Consider the following 25,237-nt stretch of genomic DNA (forward strand, 5'->3'; position numbering starts at 1 on the left):
CCTGATCCGATACCCCACTAGGCCTACACTTCCTTGGTCATTCCTGCCTGGATCCGAGAGGTTATGGGAACAGCCGGATGACTGGATGCTGGTAGCCTCCGAAAGTTGTCTGGCTGATCCCCGCTTTTCTCTCCCCAGCATTGTTCTAAAGAGGGTTTTAGTGGTAGCGACCAGGTTCTCAACCTTGCTGTGGTTGACGGGGAAGAGGAGAGAGGTAAGGTCAGGACCCCCTGTTACCCTCCCACTCAAAAAGTCCAGTGTGTGTTTCTTAGCTGAGATAGTCTAGGCCAGACCTTGGGGCTCTTGCTTTAAGCTGTTCTCTCCCCTTTCAAGCTAATCTCTTCCCAGCACCGTTGACCCTTGTTGCGGACTCTGAGCAATATGGAACGGGAGGGCTCTGGGGTGAGGAGCCCCCTGAGCATGGACTCTCACCCCCTTTTCTTTGGGAACAGGGACCTCTCCATTCCAAATGCAAAGCCACAAGGGGTCCATTTGACACCGTTCCCATGACGGGGGAAGGTTTTTGCTCCATCAATCACCCCACGGCCCTTTGTCCCTGGCGCACGGGTCACAAAATCGACCCCACATCTCTTTATCCGAGCCACGGCCCAGAATCGATGGCCGCTCTGGGGGCAGGTTCGATCCTGTCCCTCATCAACCCTTGAAATGAGAAAGCAGGCGAGGGCGAGGGGGCGGGGGGAACATGCTAAAATGAAACCGATATCGGGGAAGGAACACCTTGAAATGGGAAGCCCAACAAGGCGCATTAAAATTTCTGTCACCCGGGGAAAGAAAGAAGTGCATCTTGATGGAGACCCAGGCAGGTCTTTGTGCGGAAGGCCCAAAGGTCAAGGGGTTTGGGACTGGACTGAAAGGCCACGGCTGGGAAACCCTTATGGAGCGGCAGAGATCTCTAGTGATAGCCACGCATTTAGCCCAAACCGAGCATTTAGCCTGGGAGGACACCAAATGCTAGATACAGAGCACCAGTCAACCATTACAAGCAAGGGATTTCATTCATCCCTTTGCCGCTGGGTTTAATTATTGTTGTTATGGCTGCCAGTGAGTTAAAGAAATCATAACTGATTGGTTAAATCGGCAGAAATTTGCATGTGAGGAAAAACGACGGTTCTAAAGCACTGCAGCATTCTGGCCTTGTTTTCAGATGAAGCGGGCCTGTGTTATGGTATGCTTCCTCTTAGAAAGGGGTTTCCCTTTCCTTCTCTTACACACAAGAGGGAATACCTCTGCTAAGAGGGAGTTGGCCATCTGCAGCTATAAGAGAGAGAGAGTACATGCAAGAGCAAGGGATGGTGTGTTATAGCGGCTAGAGTGTTGGACTGGTGTGGAAGGGACCTAGGTTTAGATATCCCATTTAGCCACAAAGTTCACTGGGTGACTTTGGGGCAGTCATGTGCTCTCAACCTACCTCATGGAGTTTTTGTGAGGATAAAACGAAGGAGGGCAGAACCCTATCTTCAGCCCTAAGCTCTGTTAAGGAACTGCAGGAAAACGAAGCACCAAATAAGTAAATATCTGAATTTTTTAAAAAATCAATTAAAATCTGCTGCTCCGGTTAACTAGAAAATATTTTTGATTGATCATGACTAGAGATGGGCATGAACTGGGAAAATTCCAAACCGTGTGGTTCATGGTTTGTCGTGTTTTACAAATCACGAATTTTCACAAACTTGCCCCAGTTTGCGAACCGGTTTGTTCGGTTCATGAAAACGTCACTTTCGGGTCAGCAGAAGGTCTGCAGAGAGCCCATCCCCCACTTGCCTAGGAAATTGATCGGCGCCAGGCTGTTTGCAGTGACAGACTAAACCAGACTAAAAATTGTCACAGTTTGTGAGAAATGAGCTCCCATGAATCACCAGTTCGCGAACCACGAACCGGCCCAGTTTGTGACAATGAACCAGACTAAAAATTGTCACAGTTTGTGAGAAATGAGCTCCCATGAATCACCAGTTCGCGAACCACGAACCGGCCCAGTTTGTGACAAACTTCGGTTTGTATTTCAGTTTGTACCCGCCTCTAATCATGATATTTTAAAGCAATTGGTGAATTGACGAAAGGCTGATGCCTCATAGCCAGAAAAAGGGCTAACTTTATAGTGGAGGCCTTGTGTTTGGAAGAAGGTCCTGGATATTGCAACAACCTTCGCTTTCTTGTTTTGGCCCTATGAAGTGTGGGTAAAGGGCTAATCTGATCAAGCACAACAGCTTGAGCTGTGCTCTTATTTGCAACTTAGATCAGACTTCATGTGAAGGGGCAAAATGAGGCTACTCCTTCGTGAAGGGCAGGTACTCTGTGTATGCTCATAATTGCTCCCTCTGGCGTTTGTTGCTGAATAATTTGGCTCTTATATAATGCTAATTATTACTGCAGTATGTTTTTAATAACTGATCCGAATAGTAAACTTAGGTTAGCAGTGAATACAAATGAACAGCAATGAGGATTTGGGGGAAGGTAAGTTCATATGGGGGGGTCTACCTTGACACTAATGAAGCCAGTTTGGTGTAGAGGTTAAGAGTGGCAGGACTCTCATCTGGAGAGCCAGGTTTGATTCCCCGCTCCTCTACTTGAAGCCAGCTGGGTGACCTTGGGTCAGTCTCTCAGCCCCACCCACCTCACAGGGTGATTGTTGTGGGGATAATAATAACATAGAGTGGTTTACAAAGTATGTTATTATTATCCCCACAACAATCACCCTGTGAGGTGGGTGGGGCTGAGAGACTGACCCAAGGGTGGGTGTTAAGTTGTCCTGAAGGGTGGTATATAAATCATATGTTGTTGTTGTTATTAATGTGTTTGTATATTGTTTCTTTAAACTTTGAAGTAAAATGTTAAGAGTAAAAAAAAAAAAAGGCAACGTCCAGAGGACTTAATTTCATTTCTGGCAATAACTGGTTTAGATCCATGCTCCAAGCCACAGAAGGGAAAGAAAGTCCAGTATTCCAGTGTGGCGCAAGGTCTGGACTAGAACCAAGAAGACCCAGAGCGAATTCCCACTACGCCATGAAGTTCACTGGATAACTTTGGGACAGTCATTCCTTCTCAGCCTAAGCTTCCTCACAGAATTGTTGTGAGAATAACATGCAGGAAGGAGAAGCAAGTATATGACCCTGAGCCCCTGGGGCAAAGGGCAGGATAAAAAGACACGAGATAAATAAGTATTCTAGCTCCTTCCTTCCCCATCCGCGAACACTCCAATCCCAGTCCACACTCACCCTGCACCATGAGTATGCCCTGGGCCGTACGGCGCACACGGGTGCCGGGCCGATTGGCAGCGCAGACGTAGACCCCGGCGTGCTTCACGGACACATCTGAAATCATGAGGTTGCCAGTTCCTAACACCTGGATGCCTTCGACGCCGATAGAACGCCCATCTGGGGAAGAAGAAGGCCAGTTTGTGAGCACTGCTTTTCCCCCTTCAGGGCAAGGAGAAAAGGAGACACACCGTGCCTCCTTGTCCTGTTCTTCACTACCTCTCACAACAGTGTCTCCTCCCTCTTCCTCATGGCATAGTTGCCCCTCAACCCAAGTTCTCTTGATCCCCCCACTTACCCAGGCGGCTCCAAGAGACAATAGGCCGTGGGTTGCCGGTGGCGATGCATTCCAAGATGGCCGTCTGGTGAACATTGATGGTTAGGTTCTGCGGGCCTGACAAGATGACAGGCTCCTTGTAGAGCTTAGGAGCTGAGACTGGAGAGGGGGTAGAATGGAGGAAACTTAGGCATGGAGAGAAAAAGAACACCCCTTCCTCTTTCCTACAGGGAGAGACTTAATGTTCACTGCTCCCCTTCCAGACTTCAGAAGGTTTGGTCTGCTTCAACCCACAATCCTGTCTCACCTGTGTCCATGTTGCCACTCAACCCCCCTCTGAACTCTGAAATCCTGCCCCCCGCGATCCAAGTTCCATTTATTCTAAGAAAAGCCAGAGAAAGCAGCATGCACATGTATTGAAATATGCATCATATATTGCAATGGTCATAGAGAGAGGCAAATATCTGTGCATCCCCCAGAGACTCCTGCTTTTGACCTCTGGAAATCTTAGAACTAAACTTCATGAGATGCTTAACACGTGTTAGGTGCCCGCAAGTTTACCTGGGAAGTGTAGCCGGGCCCAGCTCTGCTTGGGTTTTCCTCCGGGAGCTCATGGGCGGGTCCCAACTACACTTCCCAGGTAGACTTGCAGGAACATGTGGCGGGCGTCTTGTGTAGTTTAGCTCTTATTCAGCCTGTCCACTCGCTCTTGAACAGATATTACCCTCTTGAATCTATCTTTCCAGCCCTAGGGACAAGTGGCTTGTTCCTTCTAAAAATCTGGGATAATCAGGAGGAAACCACATTATACACAGGTGTGGAATACACAAGACCCAGGGCTTTTTTTCAGCTGGAACGCGGTGGAACGGAGTTCTGGAACCTCTTGAAAACGGTCACATGGCTGTTGGCCCCACCCCCTGATCTCCAGACAGAGGGAAATTTAGATTGGCCTCTGCGCCACTGGAGGGGTACAGAGGGCAATCTAAACTCCCCTCTGTCTGGAGATAAGGGGGCGGGGACACCAGCCATGTGACCATTTTTGCCGAGGGTGATTTAAACTTTTAAAACAACCCCCTTGTTCCAGCTGACCCAAAGTGACATCATTGGCCCTGGGAGCATGTGTGCACTTTGCGCATGCACATGTGGTACCAGGGGCAACACCTCCCACCAAGAGTTGCCCCCTGTGCTGGCAACCCACTGAGTTCCACCACCTCTTTTCCCAGAAAAAAGCCCCTGACAAGACCTAATTGCCTCCATAGAGGATTACCTTCTGCCATGTATCCTTTTAGAACAAACTAGGATTTCTGGTTTCCAGCACCGTTGGTTCCCAAGACCACACTTGGTTTCAATTAATACAAGGGTCTAAACTTCCAATTCTCCCCCTTAATTTACTAGACACCCTACTTATTTAAAAAAAAATAGTTTCAGGGGAGTAGCTGTGTTGGTCTGCAGTAGAAAAGCAAGATTCAAGTCTAGTGGCACAAAACCCAACAAGATTTCCAGGGTATAAGCTTTTGAAAGTGAAAGCTTCTTTCATCAAATCTGATAAAGGAAGCTTTGACTTTTGAGAACTTATATCCTGGAAATCTTGTTGGTCTTTGAGGAGCTACTTTCTCTACTTATGTCAAAAGAACCCAGGCATCCTGTCCCCTTTCTTGATCCGCAAAGCGGCCAATTGAAACGATCATCTCCTTCACTTCCCCTGCTTTAGCTCACTACTCATGCACCCCCGAACTAATTTCCAGGCCCCTGCTCAGCTCTGGCCCGGTGCTGTCCCATAACTTGAGGGCAGATGCTCACCGCTGAGGCTTAGGGCAGCTTCTTGGCTGTAGCGGGTGTTGGCAATGTTGCTGGCCACGCAACGATAGGTGCCTACGTCGGAACGTCTCACTCCCGTGATCTGCAAGATGCCGGTGGGGAGCAACGTGAACCTGGTGAGAAAAGAGAGGGTGAAGAAGAGTTCACACAACTGGAAATCGGGAGCATGTGAGAATGTCCATACATGGACTTTGGCAGGGCTTTTTTTCTGGGAGAAGAGGTGGTGGAACTCAGTGGGTTGCCCTCGGAGAAAATGGTCACATGGCTGGTGGCCCCGCCCCCTGATCTCCAGACAGAGGGGAGTTTAGATTGTGGCGCGGCGCAGAGGGCAATCTAAACTCCCCTCTGTCTGGAGATCAGGGGGCGGAGCCACCAGCCATGTGACCATTTTCAAGAGGTTCCGGAACTCCGTTCCACCGCGTTCCTGCTGAAAAAAAGCCCTGGACTTTGGTGCAGGGGACACTTGGCTCAGCTTGCACCTGGCAGTTTAGCCGCCCAACAGGACCTTTCCTGGTAAGTCAAACGGTAAGTCCTCCCCCATCAGGAAACTTGTCTTTTGCAAAGAGTTGCTCTCTTTTCACACACATGCAGGGCAGATCCTCCCAAAGGATCTGAACTATAGGGCATTTATCCAGCAGGGATAAAAGTCCTAAGTTTGTGTTGCCCCTTTTGGACTCCTATCTGTATTTTATTTTAGATGTCCCGCTTGGAGAATGTTAAAGACAATCTCTACAATTGTGGTGCCCTCTCTTTGGAATGCACTGTCAGAAGGCGCTCGTGCTCAGCAGGACCCGTCAATGTTTCGGAAACTCTGTAAGGCCGAACTATTCCGGCGTGCCTTCACTATCTAATATTCTTTCGTGAGGCAGAGCAAATGGCTGTGCATTTTTATCTACCTGCAATTTTTATGTTGTTCGCAGGGTTTTATAGGCAGGGGTTGGGACTAGAGTGCTCTTTAATTATTTATATTAGGCTGTTTCATCATGATTTGATGGAATGTTATCTTTTTGTACTGTTTTTAACCGTTGTAATGGTTGTGAACTGCGTCGAGATCTTAACTGAAGAGAAGTGGTATAAAAATCGAATTAAATAAATAAAATGGAGGTATGGTTGTTGTGGATTTTCCGGGCTGTATAGCCATGGTCTTGGCATTGTAGTTCCTGACGTTTCGCCAGCAGCTGTGGCTGACATCTTCAGAGGTGTAGCACCAAAAGACAGAGATCTCTCAGTGTCACAGAGGTGAGGGGGTCTCTATTGTCTTTTGCTGAACGTAGCATACAACAGATGCTACATTCAGCGAAAGACAGTAGAGACCCCCTCACCTCTGCAGGAGTATACCGTATACCCTGCAGCTGTGGACAAGTTTACATCGGGACCACAAAGCATAGCATCTAGACAAGAATAAAAGAACATGAAAGACACTGCAGACTTGGCCATCCTGAAAAATCAGCAGTGGCTGAACATAGCCTAACTCAAACAGGACACAGTATTCTATTCCAGGACACTAAAATACTGGACAACACTTCCAACTACTTTGTCAGACTGCACAGGGAAGCCATTGAAATTCACAAGCATAAGCACAATTTCAACAGGAAAGAAGAGACTTTAAGAATGAATAGAGCATGGTTTCCAGCCCTGAAAAACACCAGGCTAACAAAACACTCTATACCCGACAATAGCCCTGCAGAGAAGATCAGTACATCAAGCACCAATCTATATGCAAAAGAACCTCCTCAGGATACAGTGAAGCCTCCCTCCATTAGCATTCCACACCCTGGGAAACTCTTACAGGATGACTCAGCTCAACCCCACCCCTCCTGAGTAGATATAAATGACCTGCCAACATCTTTTCCACACTGTGACACTGAGAGATCTCTGTCTTTTGGTGCTACACCTCTGAAGATGCCAGCCACAGCTGCTGGCGAAACGTCAGGAACTACAATGCCAAGACCATGGCTATACAGCCCGGAAAATCCACAACAACCATCGTTCTCTGGCCGTGAAAGGCTTCGACAATATATAAAATGGAGGTAGTTGTAGGGGTGGTCTTTAAGCCCCTTCCATTGCCATGGTGGAAAGGAATAAACGTAGAATCATAGAATCACCGGCAAAGATCTGAATTCAGTGCCATGGGTTCTAGACTCACATCCCCTGGAGGCCATATCAGATTACCCCAAATTCCCTTTTAAGTGATCCTTTTGCAGGAGAAAAGACAAGAGGGCATTAAGATCACCAAAGCCCAGGTGAACTCTCAACAGTTTCAGAGGTAAGTAGCCAGTTTCTCAATAAAGTAAGCCTGAAATATTTCCCACAACACATTTGCAAGTCAAGGTTCGGGCACCAACCCAGGTTGACTTCTGTCCATCTGTCACGTCTGAATCCTGCCCTTCCCAAGAAGTTCTGGGTAGTATACCTGGTTCTCCCTTCCATTTTTTTTTATCCTCACAACAACCCTGTGTAGTAGGTTAGGCTGAAAAAGAGAGAGTGGCTAGCCCAAGGTCACCCCATCAAATATCAAGGCAGGAGGAGGACACTCATCTAGGGAGTCACCATTCAAAGTTAAGTGGTCCTGTAAAGCATCTTGGCAGGCACAAACTGGGGTGCTCTGTGATGACGAGACCGGCTCCTTTATGGCCCACCTGGTTGAGGCAGGGGTCAGACACTGCTACTCAAGATGTTCTCTGGGCTGAGAGGTAGCGGTCTGAAACCCCATCCCAACCCACAGGAAATTTTTTTATTGCATCTGAATGGCTTGCTTCCCCAGTGTCCTGGGCCGTTTCCAGATGGCTTACCTGCACCCGAAACGTGGCGCGACGTTCCGGGTGTAGGTAAGCCATCTGGAAACGGCTCTGATCTCTCCCTCCCCAGGGAAACGGCTAGCTGCATCCTGCTGGGTTGAAGCGGGGAGAAGTTGAGAGAGAGAGAGAGAGAGAGAGAGAGAGAGAGAGAGAGAGAGAGAGAGAGAGAGAGAGAGAGCACTGACTCCCCGCTGGGAGTTGGCATGGGCCATGGAACTTTAATATAACAGGTCATATGGGGCTAAGGTTGCCAACTCCACCTTGGGAAATTCCTGGAGATTTGGGGCCAGGGACAGGGGAGGGCAGAGTTCTGGGAAGGGGATGGAACTCAGCAAGGGATATGATGCCAGAGAGTCCACCCTACGAAGCAGCTGTTTTTTCCAGGTTTATTGTAGCATAAGCTTTCAAGAAACACAGCCTGCCCATTTCTGCCCCTCCACTCCAGTTCGTTTTTCTGTTCTGATCAGAGAACAATTCTATTGAAGGGGGGGAGGGCGTGATACATTTTCTCAATGAACTGTCCCGGCCAGGATTCCCAAGACAGTGTCTATGAGAGCATAATGAAGGCATATGGGTCTAGTAGGTTGCCAGCCTCCAGGTGGTGGCTGGAGATCTCCCGGGATTACAGAGATCTGTTCCCCTGGAGAAAAGGGCTGCTTTGGAGGGTGGACTGTAGGGCATTATACACAGCAGGGATTTCCCAGTCCGGAGCAAGCCACCCTGCAATTATAAATGCTATTATAGGTGCTAGTCAACCATTCCTCTGTTAGGCTAATAGCCTAGAATGGGCAGGTCAGCTGATGTTTTATCCATTAGAACTTAATGGTGCCCTCAGGGCTCTTTTGTTCAAGGACCCAGCCAAGCTCGGAGAAGGTGTCACTCTTCCCATGCAGGGCAACGGCTGGGTGTCTGTCAAAAAACAGTAGTTTGCAGTTTGGGTCACATAGGGCAGGAGAGAGGCAGGCAGACAGTTTCAATGTGGTTTGTGGGTAAAAGCCCAGACTAGGGCCGTTTCCACATGACTTACCGGCCTCTGGAACGTTGCACAAAACACATGGAAGATAGCATCTTCTCGCGCGAAATCACGCCAGGAAGACGCTATCATCCAGGAGTTTTGCGAAACATCACGTCTTCCTGGCACGACTTCGCATGAGAAGACACAATCTTCCGCATGTTTTGCGCAACGTTCCAGAGGCCGGTAAGTCGTGTGGAAACAGCCTAGGATTGGGAAACCCAGGTTCAAATCCCCACCCAACAATGAAGCTTGGGACAGTCATAGGGCTGTCATCCTCCAGGCGGGACCTGGAGTTCTCCCAAAATTACAACTGTTCTCCAGACTGCAGACGTCAATTCCTTTGGAGGAAAGAGAAAAGAGCAAGAGTCCAGTTGCACCTGTATGATTAACAAAATGTGTAGAAGGGCTTTCATGAGTCACAGTTCACTTCTTCAGATACCAAGCTGAAAGGAGCGGCTTACCCAAGGCCACTTGCAGAGTTCATGGCAGAAGAGGGAGTTGAACTAGCAGAGCATCTGAAGAAGTGAGCTGTGTGACTCACAAAAGCTCACACCCTAACACAAATTGTTAGTCTTATAGGTGCTACTGGACTCTTGCTCTTTTCTGCTGCTACAGACAGACTAACACGGCTACCCATCTTGATCTGTATCCTTTGGAGGAAATGGCAGCACCAGAGGGCACTCTATGGGTTTACACCCTCACTCAGTTCTCTCTCCTCCCCTAATTCCTTCCTCAGTCACTGCCCCCAAATCTCCAGGAATTTACCAAGCTGGTGTTGGCAACCCTACGCCAATCTCTCTCTCACACACACACATACCCCCCCCCCTCTATCTCACAGGATAGTTGTGAGGACAAAATAGGTGTTCTTATGTTCCGTATCCATCCATTTCCCAATTTCCCTGTCCCCCCCGCAACCCACAACACGGCCCTCTGATTCTCACCGATAGTCATCCGTTAGAAGGGCTGTCCGGTTGCGCTCCCAGGTAATGGTCGCTTCAGGAACTCCCTGGATGAAGCACTGGAATCGGGCCACGCCGCCCTCCTCGACTGACATGGATTCTGGGTGCATGTGGAATTTGGACAAGGCTGCGGAAGAGGCCGGACATGGCGCCTGTCAAAATCTCACTGAGTCCCATCCTTGTGATCATATTAACTATCAACAGGGCTCATTTTGAGGGGGAACGGCAGGAATGCAGTTCCGGTAGTTCTCCAAAAAGGTCACATGTCAGGTTGCCCTGCCAACCTGATTTTTGGCCATTTTGGGCCCGTTTCGGCCTGGATCAAGGCCGAAATGGCCCAATTCGGGCCCAAAATGGCCAGGATCAGGCCCCCAAAGCCAAGATTGGTTCCAAAACGGTCAGGATTGGGCCTCTGATGGGTGGTAGACCACTCTTGAGCTCAGCAGCAGCCCAATCCTGACAATTTTGGGCCCCTTTTCGGCCATTTTCAGCCCCTTTTTGCCATTTTAGGCCCAATTTTGGCCCTGAATGGCCAGAATTGGATCCAAAACAGCCAGGATAGGTGATGTCAGGGGGTATGGCATATGCAAATCAGTTATGCTAATGACACACTTCCGGTGATGGCAAGGGGTGTGGCATATGCAAATGAGCTGTGCTAATACGTTATGCTAATGAGTTCCTGCAGTTCTTTTTCTACGAAATGACCCCTGGTCATGATTTCTGATAGCACAATCAGAGCACATGAGGCTTTACTAAGTATGTAAACAAGAACAGGTCTCTGCCCCAAGTGGTTTACAATCCAAGTTTAGACTGGCGGTATAGAGATATGTGCGTGGGACAGTTCCCTGGAAAAAGGGGCAGAAAGTGGAAATGGAGTGAATCTTTGAAGAGAGCAGGTGACCTTTCGGCAAGTCAGGATGGTGGGAATGGAAGAATGAGTGCCATGGGCAGAGACACACCGGGAAGTTAGAGCTGGGGGAGAGGCCATTTCATGTCAACATTTTAAATCTCCTTAGATACTTTTGGGCATGGAATCAGATACTTGATTCTCTCTCTATAGGTTCCGGAAAATTGAGCCTAGAGCTTTTGCTCAAGAGGGTGTGGCCTTTCTACAGGAAAAGGGGTGGAGCCCATGAGTTCCCCCTCAAAGGTTTTTCTCCCAAGGACGTCACCAAAAGCTTCACTATTGTATGCAATTGCTCACAGGTTGTATAGAAGACCCATGAAAGGTATAACTATATACATTATTTCACTTGTGTAAGTTGCATACTTTTGGGTCCCACAGAACACTCCATCAGACTGACAGATTCTTGCTGATAAGAATTCTTTGAAGGCCAGAAGCAAACTTCAATTAAAAAAAGGTATTGCTCCCCATTTTTCAGAAAAGGCACGTCATGTTCTGAACTACAGAACGACTATCAGCCCCTCAACTTGCCAATCTCCTGGCCTCTGACCACACGCCCATCTCACTTCCAAACTCACTGGCAATCTGTACGCGGGCCTTGCGGCTGACCAGCAGGCCGTAACGGTTCTGGGCGGCACAGCTGTACTCTCCAGCGCTTGAATCGCTGGCATTGGTGGTCATGTCTCCTGCTCCTCCGCCCCGGGGCCGCCGGTGTACACTTTCCAGGCGCAGGGAACCATTAGCCAAGATGGCTGTGTGGCTATCATTGGAGAGGGCTGCCCCATTCCGATACCAGGTGATAGCGATGGGCGCTTCGCCTTCCACCTGGCAGTGCAGCAGCAGCGGGCGATCCCGAACGGCGATCACATCACTCGGCTCCAAGACAAATGCCAGCTCTGATGGGTGGGCCTGACCTGTGAAGAGGAGAGTTTTCAACTCACAGAGGATCAAGAGCAAGTATATTGTGTATGAGACTGAGCCAGCTACATTATAATAATAACAGTGTGCTTCTGGAAAGATTAGTGCCACACTCAGAGCAGTGAACAAAGTCAGTGTTAATATTATCCTCACAATACAACTGGGGAGCTGGGGCTGAGAGGAGGAGCTTACCCAAGGCCACCTGCACAGCTCATGGCAGTGGAGGGAGTCGGACCAGCAGAGTGCTGATTTGCAGCCCAACCACTTACCCAAAGCCACCTGCAGAGCTCATGGCAGTGGAAGGAGTCAGACCGGCAGTGTGCTGATTTGTAGCCCAACAGCTTACCCAAGGCTCTCTGTAGAGTTCGTGCCAGTAGAGAGAGTCGAACTAGCAGAGTGCTGATTCACATCCCAGCCCCTTAACCACAATGCCTCCTCTCTATCCCTTCCCACAGAAAGATTAGGATGAAGAAGTCCATCCGCAGACTGTTTATGGGAATTGCACTGGAACTATGGAACAGGCTGTTTGCTGAGATCCAAGTTGCACCCTCATTCCAGTCTTCAGAGAGGGGGTTCAAGCCCAGCCTATTCAGAAGCTTTTAATCAAATGCAAGTGATCTTTAAATTATTTTAGTTGTTGGGCTTGGATTATCAGCAAGCTGAAATATTTTGTTTGTTTGTTTGTTTGTTTATGTCATTTATAGTCCGCCTTTCTCACTGAGACTCAAGGCGGATTACAGAGTGTGAGATTAGTACAATCAGTGGCAAGGACAAGGGCAGTCATTTCCATACAGTGTCAAGGACATTTCCATAAACAATGTCATAGGATAAATGAATACAAGTTTAGAAAGACATAGCATTAGCAAGAATTCAATACGGGGTTGAAGAACTGCTGAAACAGAACATAATTAATTCTAGGACTGACATTAGACAACATGAAGCACGGCTAGTATATAGGAGTACATATTTAAAGCAACAGATAATATGTAAGGCAACATAATGGTGAAGTCTATGGTTCCCAACTCATTAGTGAAACATCTGGGACCCCTTCCCTACAATACCGCCATCCTAGCTGAGAAAAAGGCCTTTTTTAATAATTCAGTTTTGCATTGTTTGTGGAAAGCCAGGAGCGTGGGGGTTGTCCTGACCTCCTCAGGCAGGCTGTTCCACCAGGCAGGGGCCACCACAGAGAAAGCCCATGTAGGGGCTGCAGTTGATTTTGCCCATGTGCAGGCTGACACCCTGTTCGGATGAGCGAAGCTGCCCTGGAGGGACATAGGGAGAAAGGCGGTCCCATAGGTATGTCAGGCCAAGGCCATGAAGAGCTTTGTATGTAATAACCAGTACCTTGAATCAAGCATGGTAGCTGATCAGTAGCCAATGGAGTGACTGCAGGATGGGAGTGGTGTTCATGCTCCTGCTAACAGTCAAGCTGCAGCATTTTGCACCATTTGGAGCCTCTTAGTTAACTTAGATGGATGACCAATATATAGTGCATTACAATAGTCAAGTTTTGATGTTATCATAGCATGGATCCAGGTGGCTAATTTATGCTGTTTTAAAATAGCTATTTATGCTACGTAAACTTCCTTGAGTTCATCTGTTTTGTGAAGAAAGGTGGCCTAGAACTGGTTTAAACTAACAAACAAACAAACAAACAAACAAACAAACAAACAAACAATCTATCTATCTATCTATCTATCTATCTATCTATCTATCTATCTATCTATCTATCTATCTATCTATCTAATGGGAGGGGGATTAGCCTAATCAACAAAGATTCGTGTTGTAGTAGACTTGGGTTTATCAGAGACTGTCCCATTTCCCTGGGACAAGTCACTGGTTAAATCTGATTACTTGTATGGTTTGTGTCCTAACATTTATATCTTCTTCCTTCATGAAACTCAGTCATAAAATTCCTTGGTGGCCTTTCCGTCCAGATATATTCTGGCTTAAGTTCAGCAGGAATGGCTGGATCAGATGCCTCTAACTATATTCTAATTTAACCTCTAGAGACCTGGGGAAAGGTGTCGGAACCAAGTGACACGCCACCTGTGCGAGTCACGTTTCAATATTCCTCAAGAGACAAACCGGAGCCCATGCTTTCTACTTGGAATGTCTGAAATGAAAACCAAGACCGTCCCGAGTGACTAGGGGCCAAGTCGCAGAGGAAGGAACAAGGCAGTAAAGTTCCTCCTTCCTTGCCCTTCCCAGTTGCGACCTGCTGTCCTGTTACCCACTCACCCCTCCTCTGGCTGCCAAAGCTGATTGTGGGAGGTTCAAATTAGCTTTGGGGCCAGGGGAAAAACAACACCAATTAAGAGCCTCTTGACTTCTGAGTGGGGAACTTTCTATAGCTTCAAAGGGGCTAATCCTGAACCCTCCCCCTGCACCCCATGGTGCCCCTTTCCTCCCCTTCCTTGGCCACAGCCAAGAGCCTCTTCATTCACAAACCACTCTTGGCCGCAGCCCAAAAGCTAGACGCCCCCTCCTTCTTACTGACTCCACCCTCCTGCCTCTCCCCTGTGCCAAAAATACGAGGGGGAAGAGAAAAGGCACCAGGGGTGGGATTGGCACCGTGCCCGACCCAACACACCCAGCACACGCTGCCACGTGCCCCTGCAAGGGGGCAGCTGGATCCTGTGCCTGATGAAGGCACACCACCCATGTGCAACAATGCACCCAACACGGTCTTTGTGCGTTCCCAACCAGACGTGCCCTTTATCGGTTCCCTTTCATTTCTGAGTGTGCTAACTTGGGTTCAAGATAGTGTTTCTTTTAAAGATAGTAGGAAATGTTCAGGCCACTGGTACATTTTTTATCCCTCACATCCCCAAGTTGCTCAAGGCAGCATACATGGCTGTCCATTCCTTATTTTATCCTCACGACAAATGATCAAAGTAGGTGAGTCTAAGTGAGAGTGATGTGTCTTAGGACACCCCAGCAATGGCTGAGTGGGGAATTCGAACCCATATCCATTATATCCTAGCCTAAACCCATATCCGCTATATTCTAGTCTGACACTCTGTACCAGTCTAACATATTCTTGAACTGTTGGTTTCAAAACTCAGAGATGACCGGATGACAGAACAATGACACACACCGCAGGGCACAATGTCTGTGTTGTGTCTCCTTCGATACTCTCAAAAAGAACACACTGTCGTCAGCAACATTACATGTTGCCATTTCCCACGACTTTCTTACCCCTTAGGCACAAAAGAACATACACAGAAAGTTACTCATCCACACCTCCAAAATAATCCATGCACACACATGGAAGATGCTACGGAAATCTCTAGCTGCTATCGAAAGCTTTCAGAAAGGACAACATGATAGGGTTGCCAGCCTCCAGGTGGTGGCTGGAGATCTCCCAGAATTACAACTGATCTCCAGGCCAAAGAGATCAAAATGTCTGCTTTGAAGGGTGAACTCTATGGCCTTATACCTTACAGAGGCCCCTCCCCTCCCTAAACCCCACCCTCTCCAGGCTCCACCCCCCAAATCTCCAAGAATTTCCCAACCTGGATTTGGCAACCCTATTGAACCATGGGAGAAGGACAGGTTTGTATAATAGCTGGAATCCATGATAGCAAAGTGGAACCTCCATGTACGGAAGCAGTATAGCCTAAGTGCCACAAGCTGGGATCCAACAGCAAGGGGAAAGTATCTTTATACTTGTTTGTGAACTTCCTAGAGGGCTTGACAGGTCACACTGGAAATGGAATGGAGCAGGTGGATTTTCCACATTCTTGTGTCCTAATGCAGTGGGAGGGATGAAAGACAGTGAGCAACAATGTGGAAGAATGGCGAAGGGCTTCTCCCGGAGTCTCAGCCCAACTGAGCCTTGTGGCACAGAGTTCCACAGGTTAGCCATACTGATCTGCTCTAAGGCTGCTGATTTTGGACAACCTCTATGGCTGTCTGCTTGGTTATAAGGGAAGGAGAGGAAGCTGTCTTCTTTCCTTGCCACCCTGCTCTCTGCCTGCTCGCTCCCCATATCACAGTGAAGACTTCTGAGACATTTGTACTACTCAATGAAACTTCAGCCAGGGAGGACAATAACACTGAAGTTCTCTCAGTGTCAAGAAACTGCAGTGGCGGCTGTCTTATAGCCATAATGGAACTTTCTGGAAAGGGGGCTGACTAGGCCGAGGAATGCTGGAACATTCCGGAAGGAGAGCAAAGAATGGACAGAAGGGAGCTAAAGCCTGTACTAAAGTGTGAGGGAACGCCCTAAAAAAGGTCAACAAGGATAAACTAGCAAGGAGGCATAGAAGAGGCCTGCAAGTGTGAGCCAAAGTCTCCAACTTTCTCCTCAAGTCGTGATTTTAGAGAGACGTCAGGATAACAGGGCAGCTGGTATATGTGGGGTAGAGGTCACACCTCACAATCCAGCAGCGTCCACATGGGCTGTACAAACTCCGGTCGGCCCTCGAACCAACATATGGAAAGCGTTTTGGGAACAAGAGTCTTTAATCCCCGGGGAGGGGGGGGGCACTCGCTCAGAGCCAAGGACCTAAAATCCATGGGCCAGGAGCAGGCGGCAAGGCTCAGTGCGCAAAGCGCAACTCTGAAGATGACAATGGCCTCTGCCGGGAAGGTCTGGGAGGGGGAAGGAGGGGGATACAGAATTGTCCCCTTGACGTCTTGATGGATGCCGCCATTCAGGCCTGCCTTAGCAACCACAGGCCGGACGAAGGAGGCCCTGTGGTGGGGCTGTCGAGAGGCTTTACAGGGTGCTGGGGAGGACGAACAATGAGCTGGGTCAGAAGGGGCTGAGGCAGCCCCTATTGTCCCACCTCCGGCACAATAGCCCTCACCTCCGCCTTGCCCATCTGCCCGGCCACGTGACACTCTTGGGGTGAGATTCCCACGACTCGCACCATCACTCAAGGACGTGCCTTGCCATCCCAAACCTTCACCTTCGCCCCTCGATCTATCACGCCCACTGCCCTCAGGCTAGGCCAGAGGGCTACGACCCCAGACTTCTTTCTCTCCCCCACTCCCACCCGAGCGAATTGTCTGTGCACTTGGCATCATGCTCAGCCAGTCGTGAAATGGAGGTGAAACCCCCGTGACAGGCCCTGGGCCTTGTGAAAGAACACAAGGGTTGGCCGGGGTGGCGTGGGCCACAGACTGGCGCACTACGATGGACAAATGTCTAGTCCTATTTGAGAATGGAACAGGGCAGGTCTCTTCCCATCACTTCCCCCAAGAACTGGCCTTGACCACAGAGTGAGGGGCTGGTCCAAAACATTACCTACAATCTTTCACCACTGAAATCTTAACCCAATAACTGTTACCAAATCAGAGCTGGACATAATTTTTTGCTCAGAGTTTTAAGGCAGTTTGAAAGTGAGATCTTTGCTCATACTGGGGAACGCTCACTGGTTTCTCACCTCTGGCCAAACAGGTTTTGCAGGGGGTTGGTGCTGTTCCCCCAAACCTGTAAAATGTGTGCAACTACACACAAAAAGCGACAAGCATATACCATAATCAGCAATCCCTCTTTTAAACCACTTTTGACTCACTCAAGAGTTTTCTACTTGTCTCCAGCCCCAGATTTCAGAATTAGAAGATGCTCCTGGGGGTAAAAAAACTGTTTGTTCCATATGTACAGAGCTCTACTTCAGAATCAGGGAAGGTTCCTTCGGTAATAAGAGGACTCTGATAGCCAGTGTGGTGTCAGCATAGCATCTGAGAGACCTGAGTTCAAATCCCCCCCACTGCTAATAAAAATGAACTAGATAGATATGGCCAGGCTGATCTCGTAAGATCCCAGAAGTAAAGCAGCGTTGGACCAGCAGGGAAGTCCAGAGTCGCTACACAGAGGCAGGCAATGGCAAAACCACCTTTGACTGTCTCTTGCCTTGAAAACACTACCGAGTCATTATAAGCCAGTTGTGACTTGATGGCAATTTCTACCACCACCACCACCAGATAGACAGAAGGGGGGTAATACTAAAATATGGGCTGGGTGGTTAAACCTGCTTTGTACTGTGAGTCACAAAAGAACCCAGGTATTTCTGACCCCCCCTTTGCCTTCCTCCACTCTATGCCACCAGCTTCCCCCATAACACTCCAGCAGATAAACAGAAGCAGGAGAATCCAAGCGTCCTCTTATAGACTTTTGCTATGAGTGGGCCCTTCCCACTCTCAGAGGAACTTGTACAAGTTCTGACCTGAAAACATGGCACTTTATGTATCCAGGGGCAAAGGATACGTAGCTCAGACAGCACCCCCCCATGCCCAGTGCTCCTTGTCCTGAGATGGCAGGAGAAAGCAGCCACCTAAATTCTCCTGATAACCCCATTGTTTGAGATTGGTCCACAGAAGCCAAAAGTGTCATGCAGAAGGTCTGGGATCCCTCGTGGCCTTCCATGTCCTTGCTATGTTCCACACTACCTAAAGGGGTTGAGAGCCAATATCCTTAAAAGGCAAAAGAGCAGAATATGCTATGATTAAATGCCTGGCAGTGCACTCCCACGCAGAGTTTATCCCATCAAAGCCCCCTGATTTCTAAGGTTTTAGACAGAAGTAACTCTGCATAGGATTGCATGAGCAATCAGGAAGCTGTGGTTCAAATTCTACCCTCCCATGCCATCACAAAGTGGCCTTAGCCAAAATGTCTCAGCCTTAGGGTTGCCAGCTCTAAGTTGGGAAATTCCTGGAGATCTGGAGGGTGAAAGCTGGAGAAACCTGGAAGAAGTGGGGTTTGGGAAGGGAAATGGCATGGCATAATTCCATAGAATCCACCCCCCCAAAGTAGCCATTTTCTCCAGGTGAACTGATCCCTGTGGCCTGGAGACCAGTTATAATTCCAGGAGATCTCCAGCCACTACCTGGAGGCTGGCAACCCTACTCAGCCTCCCACTTGCAGTATGAAGATCTTCCAACTGACAGGGTTGTTGTCATAACTGAATGTATATAAAACACAGTGGATGATTAAAAGCAGTTTATAAATTCCAATAGCAACAACCCATGGCTGCTATTTTTACAGATCTGCAAGGAATTGTGTGCAAGGTATTAAACCACAACATGTTTTTCGCTGTCATCATCCTTTTAGGAATAAGAATCTTGCAAAATCTTCAAGAGATGTTCTTCTCCCCCCCCCCCCCGCCCCATTTGAGTGTCTCATTAGGATGCAATAGATATTTGAATGTCAAATTCAGGTGAAAAATCATTGCTGCCCGTTGGGCATCTGCAAAATAGGAATTTGATGCCCTAGCATATACCTATGATGGAGCCTGTCGGGCCCTAGCAATCAATCCCCACCCCCCCACTGGCTCATCTGGATTTCCTGTCCATTACTCTGGAAGGCCCCCCCCCCTTCAAAATTGTCCTCAATCTCAATGGAAAACAACTCCCCCTCCATTTTTCTTGCCATAAGCATCAATTCCAGATCCTAGTGTAGACTTAGAGTCTAATAATAGGAGTTTTGTGGCACCTTAAAGACTAACTTTTAAAAAAAATTATAACATAATCTTTTGAACCTCAAGGTACATCTTAAAACAAAGTTCGTCTCCAGCACAGGTTTAAACACACTTCTCTGTAAGAGTTGGTGTGGACCTCATGGTTTAAGACTTCTTTTTTTATTCCTTTTTCTGTATATAAATTATCAGCTGAAAGCAAGGATTTAAGAAAGATTTGTGCAAGCAATTTCTGTGAATAACAACCCCTTGTATCTTCCAATTTTTCTGGTTCACAGAAATACCTCCTTCAGTCTTCCCTGTTTCCCTTTCTCAGACACTGCTCTAGATAGGAGACTATCAATGAAATCCTAAGTAGAGTTACTCAAAGTTAACTGGAATAACTTTGCTTAAGATTTCACTGTATGAGTAGCAGTAAAGAGAAGTTAGTTGGATGAACCTTGCAGGTTTGTGTTTTGTCCCTTTGGGAATGATTGTCTTTTTCTCCTGAGAAGAAACACCGATCTAGGTATTTTGACAGTAAGGAATTTGGGCTAAAACAGAAGCCTATAACTCAGTTTCTAATGGTTGCACATGAAGCAGAAAATGAAACTTGACGCAGACCAACTCTTTTGCCGTTTCACCTTCACCTAAACGCAGCTGGCTTCAAACGCTTGAAAATGGAGATTTTTGCAAGAACGGGCATGAAAGAACTTTTGAGATTGCTTTTTTTTTAAAAAAAAAAGTCAGCAACTTCCAAAAACAAGACCGTCCCTTCCCAACCACCCCTTTGTTATCTGCGCTCTCATTCTGATGTGTTAATGTCCTAGACAAGAGAGTCTGAAAAGAAAAACTTTTAATATCCCTCCTGTGCTGAAGAGATGGAGCCACAGGGGACTCCAGAATGATGCTAAGCATGCACATCCCCAGTTCGTTCTGATTTCAAAGAGTATATAGGAATTGGAAAGGGAAGTGTGTATTAGGACTGAAAGGAGAGCACGGAGGATCCCATTTGCCCCTACAACTTTAAAGGCATTCTTGATTGTTTGCGACTCCTAAGAATGTTGTGCAACCCAAGCAGCAGACCAGATTCCAGGAATGTTCATTAGGCACACCAAGAAAACCCTGAACTAATTTCTTTCTGTTCATGTACAGAGGCATAAACCCAGGTGTCCAGGCTCACAGCTCACAGCTACCAGCTTAGATCCTCTGATGCTTCCAGCGATGAGACCGGCTCCAGTCTTGAAACCCAAAAGTTGTTAGACACACAAACTCACGCTACTGGGTCAAGATGGACTAGAGTTTAAACTCAATTAACAAGATGAAAACACAGTCGACACAGTTCTGATTTTTTGGTGCTTAAAAAAAAAAATCCGGAAGAGAATATGCTACCAAAATCAAGGCATACACTTTTTGGGTAGCAGGACAAGTGTACCATTCTCCTCAATTCAGCATCCCAGAAATACAACCAGATTGGTCCCTCCCTGCATTCAAATTCTTGAGCCTTGAGTCCCAATTTTCCCTTGAAATTGCTCAGCCGGAGAACACCGAATGCCAGAGACAATAGATTTTTTTCAGGAACTGGAGGGAAAGAAATCTCTTGGGTATAACCAACTCCGTCCCTTCCACACTGATATCCCATTCTGTTCCATGGCTTTAGGCAATGGATAATAAATGGGTGGATCTACTGGAGTCACCCTGGTGTGTTTTGTTTTTTTAAATAACGTACCTCCTTATTAATTTGGATTTTTAACTTGCCCAAGTCAAGAGGTTCTAGAGGCTTACAAGAAATTTCAATGCACCTTTCCTAAACCAAAATTAAACAAGACAACATAAAAGTGTAAAACTCCCTTACTTTGTCCCCTTGGGTCCTCCCAGCCTCTTGATTTGAAATTCCATCTCTCCAGTCCCAAACCTACATATTGCATAATGGTCCCTTGATCACCAACACATTACAGTGATACCAAATCTAGTGTGGAAGCCGTTTGGGAATGTATGAACCTTGGAATATCCAAGATATGATAATGCCCAAGGCAGATGGTGTAATATAGACCAATGGTGCTTTGGGGCTGCCTGGATCAGGGATATTGGAGGAGCAGAAGATATCCCCCAAATTTTGCAAAGGACTTGGGGGGAGGGCACTTCTGTCTCCCCAAAACCTTCCCTCTAGAACCATCATCTTCTAAACTCAGTGTGGGCTGCAGTCCTACACAGGTCCAGTTTCTCAGGGAAAGCAAAGCCATTGCAACCCAAAAGACATGCAAATGTACACATGCGTCCAAGTGCACCAGAGCAAAAAAGAAGAGATTTTAAAAATAAACAAAGTGCACACTTACCCCAACCTTGCAGAAACAGCCCGACAGCCAACCAGAAATTCCACGATGACATCCCCCAAAATTTAACAGATTAGTGGGAAAAAGCATCAAAAAACCAATTCTCTATTTTTTTAAAAAAAACACACACACAATCCTGCCACAAAAAGACAAAAAAAAACCCTCCACTCCCCCACAAAGTTTCTTCTGGATGTTTAAGAAGGAGAATAGTAGATAAGTAATTCCATAGATGACGGAGGGGGTGGGGGGGTTTCAAATTAACAAGGTCTCCCAAAATTCTTCTTTGGCCTAAACTTTTACACTATTCTTCTGTCATGCCCCTTCTTTTTTTTCTCTCTCCCCCAATTTTTTTGGTCCCCTGCAAGCCGCCTGGTTTTAACTTTGCCAGCCTCTGGCTTCACACTCTGGTTGTGCTGGAAGGGGCCAGCTTGGCTTCCTAATTCCCATTGTTTACCCTCTCTGACCGCCAGAGACACTGATACAATTGGTCTGGGGTGCAAGAGAGTGGGGGGGGGGAGGATGGGGGTGTGAAAGGCAGCTGGAAGGAGGGCTACCCAATTACAGCTCAGCACAAAGATGAGAGGCAGGGGCTGCTCCCTCCCCCCTCCCCTAACCCCCCTTGGGAAGCATTGATGTGTCCAGTGCTTTGGTATATAGCCCTTTGGCTGGGTTATTATACTGGGCAAATTGCTACTGGCTTACAACACTGGACTTGTTCTGTTGCAGGGCAAAAGAAATCCTGCTAGACCAAAATGTAAGGTACATTCACAAGAATGGTCAGGGATTGCCTAGGAATATCAACCAACATTCACTATATTCTGATTCTTTGGCAGGGCAAAATAAACCCTGCTAGGCCAAAATGTAAAGTACATTCACAAGAATGGTCAGGGATCGCCAAGGAATATTAATCAACATTCACTATATTCTGATTGCTACAAAACAGATTCCAGACTGACCACATGCCCTGCATTTTCATCCTCCCACAGTGAGATCTTGTGCATATTTCCACCCATTTCCATGAGGACTAGAGACTCCTAGTTTTTAAGATGTGTTCCAGAATGCAGTATTCATCTTGAGATTACACTCTTAAAAAGACATATTCACATGCCTTTGGGATTACGTGGAGGGTCCTTATAGGAGGGTGGTGTTTCTTTCTTGTAAGCAGGCATGACTTGAAGTTGATAAAAACTACACTCGGAAAAATGTGTTTATTTGTAAGGGAGATATGCGCAATGTCTGAAGCTTCCACAAACTCTTTGATTTTATGAGCTGTTTTGGAGGTTTTGTAATTGGATCATAACTGATGTGCATGTTGTCTTTTTTGCAATGGCTGAATGGAAGAACTGAACTTGTTTTGGATTAGTGAGGACCCTGAGGCAGTGTGGGGTAGTGGTTATGACTGGGGAGACCAAGGATCAAGTCTACACGCTGACACGAAACTCATCAGAAGACCTTCAGACACTGATTCTTTCTCTCATTCTAACCTACCTCACAGGATTGTTGTGAGAACAGAAGAGGGGAGAACTATGTACACTACTCTGGTTTCTTTGGAATTGGTAGAAAAAATTTATCCTGTCTGTTATGCTTCTCCCATTTAATTACCTGATAATTTCCACCATCGCCCTATGCATACTTCTGCGATTTCCACAAATGCCCATAAGCATCTTTCTTTTTGAAAAAGGAAAAGTGAGATTCAGAGAAGGATAAATGTGTCTATCCTTAAAAAGTTCCAATCGGTTCCTCTGAAAGCATTTGAGCTAAAGTGAAAGGATGTGTAAGAATTCTCTGTGACGTTCTCTCCCTGAAGGTCCATTTACATATATAAGTTATCACCAGATCCTGAAGTGACGAGTGCAACTTCTGGGTTGCTGTCCCAGGTACTGACGGCTAAGTATGGGGGGGGGGGTCAAGGGGGGAGATTTCTCCATTGGATCCCTCTTGGCTGCACAAAAGAATAGAGCCTAGATTCAACCCTCATCATCCTCACCATATTGAAGTCACAAAAAAGGGGACCCACGAATCCGCGTTCCTAGCTCGCCGGTGAGTGAAAATGGAGCCTTTCTTCTCCCCTATCAATTTTCCAGAGCTGTTAAGAGAACAGAAGAATGCCCCCTATCAATTCATAAGAATCTCCTTACCCCTCATAGAGCTCGGGGCAGAATCCAAGCCTACTACCGCCCCCCCTCCCCAGCCCCGGGCAGTTTCTCCAGGTCTGTACACTTTCTGGTCTAGTATATTCAGTTTGTTTGCACACGCACAATTTTATGCATAGCTGCATAAATTAAACATGGGGATAGAAGCAGGGACATGAGACCAAGGTAAATAAAGAAGGGAGGGTTGTCCTGCGATGGGACTCCCCCCTCAGTCCAATGAGAGGATGAACATTGGAAGGCCTTTTCTGCGTCCCTTCACCCCCCCCCCCCAGCCTCTCTTATCCTATTAGCTGCACTTAGAGCCCCTGTGGTTACCCAGGGCGACGAGGCCTACCCATTCCCAGCCTTGCTCCCAAGCCCCATTCATGGTGTCACTTTCACAAGCTGCTGGGCCTATTATCCCCTCACAATGGGGTGCTGAGCCACTGGCCCCTTTTTATGGCAGAGGTGAGGAAAGAGGGAGGGAGTTCAGCTCACAATGGCAACAGCGCCTGAGATGGGGGGGGAGCCTCTTTTCCTTTCTGCCTTCACCCCAAGTTTGCAAGCATGGCTGCCATTTGGGGCAGGAGGCAATAATGTTGGCGCTGCTGCCCCCCTGGTTTAGTCCACCTGTGACTCAAGCTCAGGGTGTTTGTTTTTGCACATCACCTCATGGTTGCTACACATTAAGTGGATTTAGGGGGAAAAATGCAGCGGCTTATGGTGCGGACATTTTATTTATTTATAGTCCACCTTCCTCACTGAGATTCTTCTCCCCAATGGAGACCTAAATAATAATATAATAATAATAACATTCGTTTTATATACCGCTCTTCAGGATGACTTAACGCCCACTCAGAGCAGTTTACAAAGTATGCCATTATTTTCCCCACAACAAAACACCCTGTGAGGTGGGTGGGGCTGAGAGAGCTCTGAGAGAGCTGTGACTGACCCAAGATCACCCAGCTGGCTTCAAGCCGAGGAGTGGGGAATCAAACCTGGCTCTCCAGATTAGAGTCCTGCGCTCTTAACCACTACACCAAACTGGTTCTCAGTTTGTAAAGCAGTTTACATTATTCTCCTCCCATTTTATCCTCACATCACCCTTGTGAGGTAGGTTAGACTGTGAGCGCCAAAGGTGCAAACCTGTTGCTGTTGAGCCCATTTGACAACGTCATCATGATAAGGCATTAGAAGAAAAATGGCAAAAACTGCTTCCAAAAGCTGCTGCTTTGGAATTTCATGTTGGATATATCCAGGAACGGGCCCTTTCACTTGCATCTCCCCCCCCCCCCCCATTCAATCTCTTTACTCTCACTGTTGTCAGGGCTGTTGCTCACTTCCCCTCCATATTGTTACCCAGCTTATAATATGTTGCAATAGCCTCTTGCACCTGTTCCCT

General features: G+C 47.4%; 1 protein-coding gene across 1 annotated transcript in view; it reads right to left on the reverse strand.

Moving 5' to 3' along the window:
- LOC129325577 (immunoglobulin superfamily DCC subclass member 3-like) overlaps window positions 1–16,847 on the reverse strand; it is a 33,034-nt gene extending 16,187 nt beyond the window's left edge. The window contains exons 1-7 of the mRNA XM_054973331.1: window positions 16,782–16,847; window positions 16,350–16,563; window positions 11,622–11,957; window positions 10,122–10,266; window positions 5,350–5,480; window positions 3,571–3,708; window positions 3,234–3,392 (exon numbers count right to left, since the gene is read on the reverse strand). Coding sequence (XP_054829306.1) covers window positions 3,234–3,392; window positions 3,571–3,708; window positions 5,350–5,480; window positions 10,122–10,266; window positions 11,622–11,957; window positions 16,350–16,563; window positions 16,782–16,847 — 1,189 coding nt within the window. The remainder of the gene's footprint in view (window positions 1–3,233; window positions 3,393–3,570; window positions 3,709–5,349; window positions 5,481–10,121; window positions 10,267–11,621; window positions 11,958–16,349; window positions 16,564–16,781) is intronic.
- Between the last annotated feature and the right edge of the window lie 8,390 nt (window positions 16,848–25,237).

The sequence above is a fragment of the Eublepharis macularius genome, chromosome 1, assembly GCF_028583425.1.
Source record: "Eublepharis macularius isolate TG4126 chromosome 1, MPM_Emac_v1.0, whole genome shotgun sequence".
Classification (NCBI taxonomy): domain Eukaryota; kingdom Metazoa; phylum Chordata; class Lepidosauria; order Squamata; family Eublepharidae; genus Eublepharis; species Eublepharis macularius.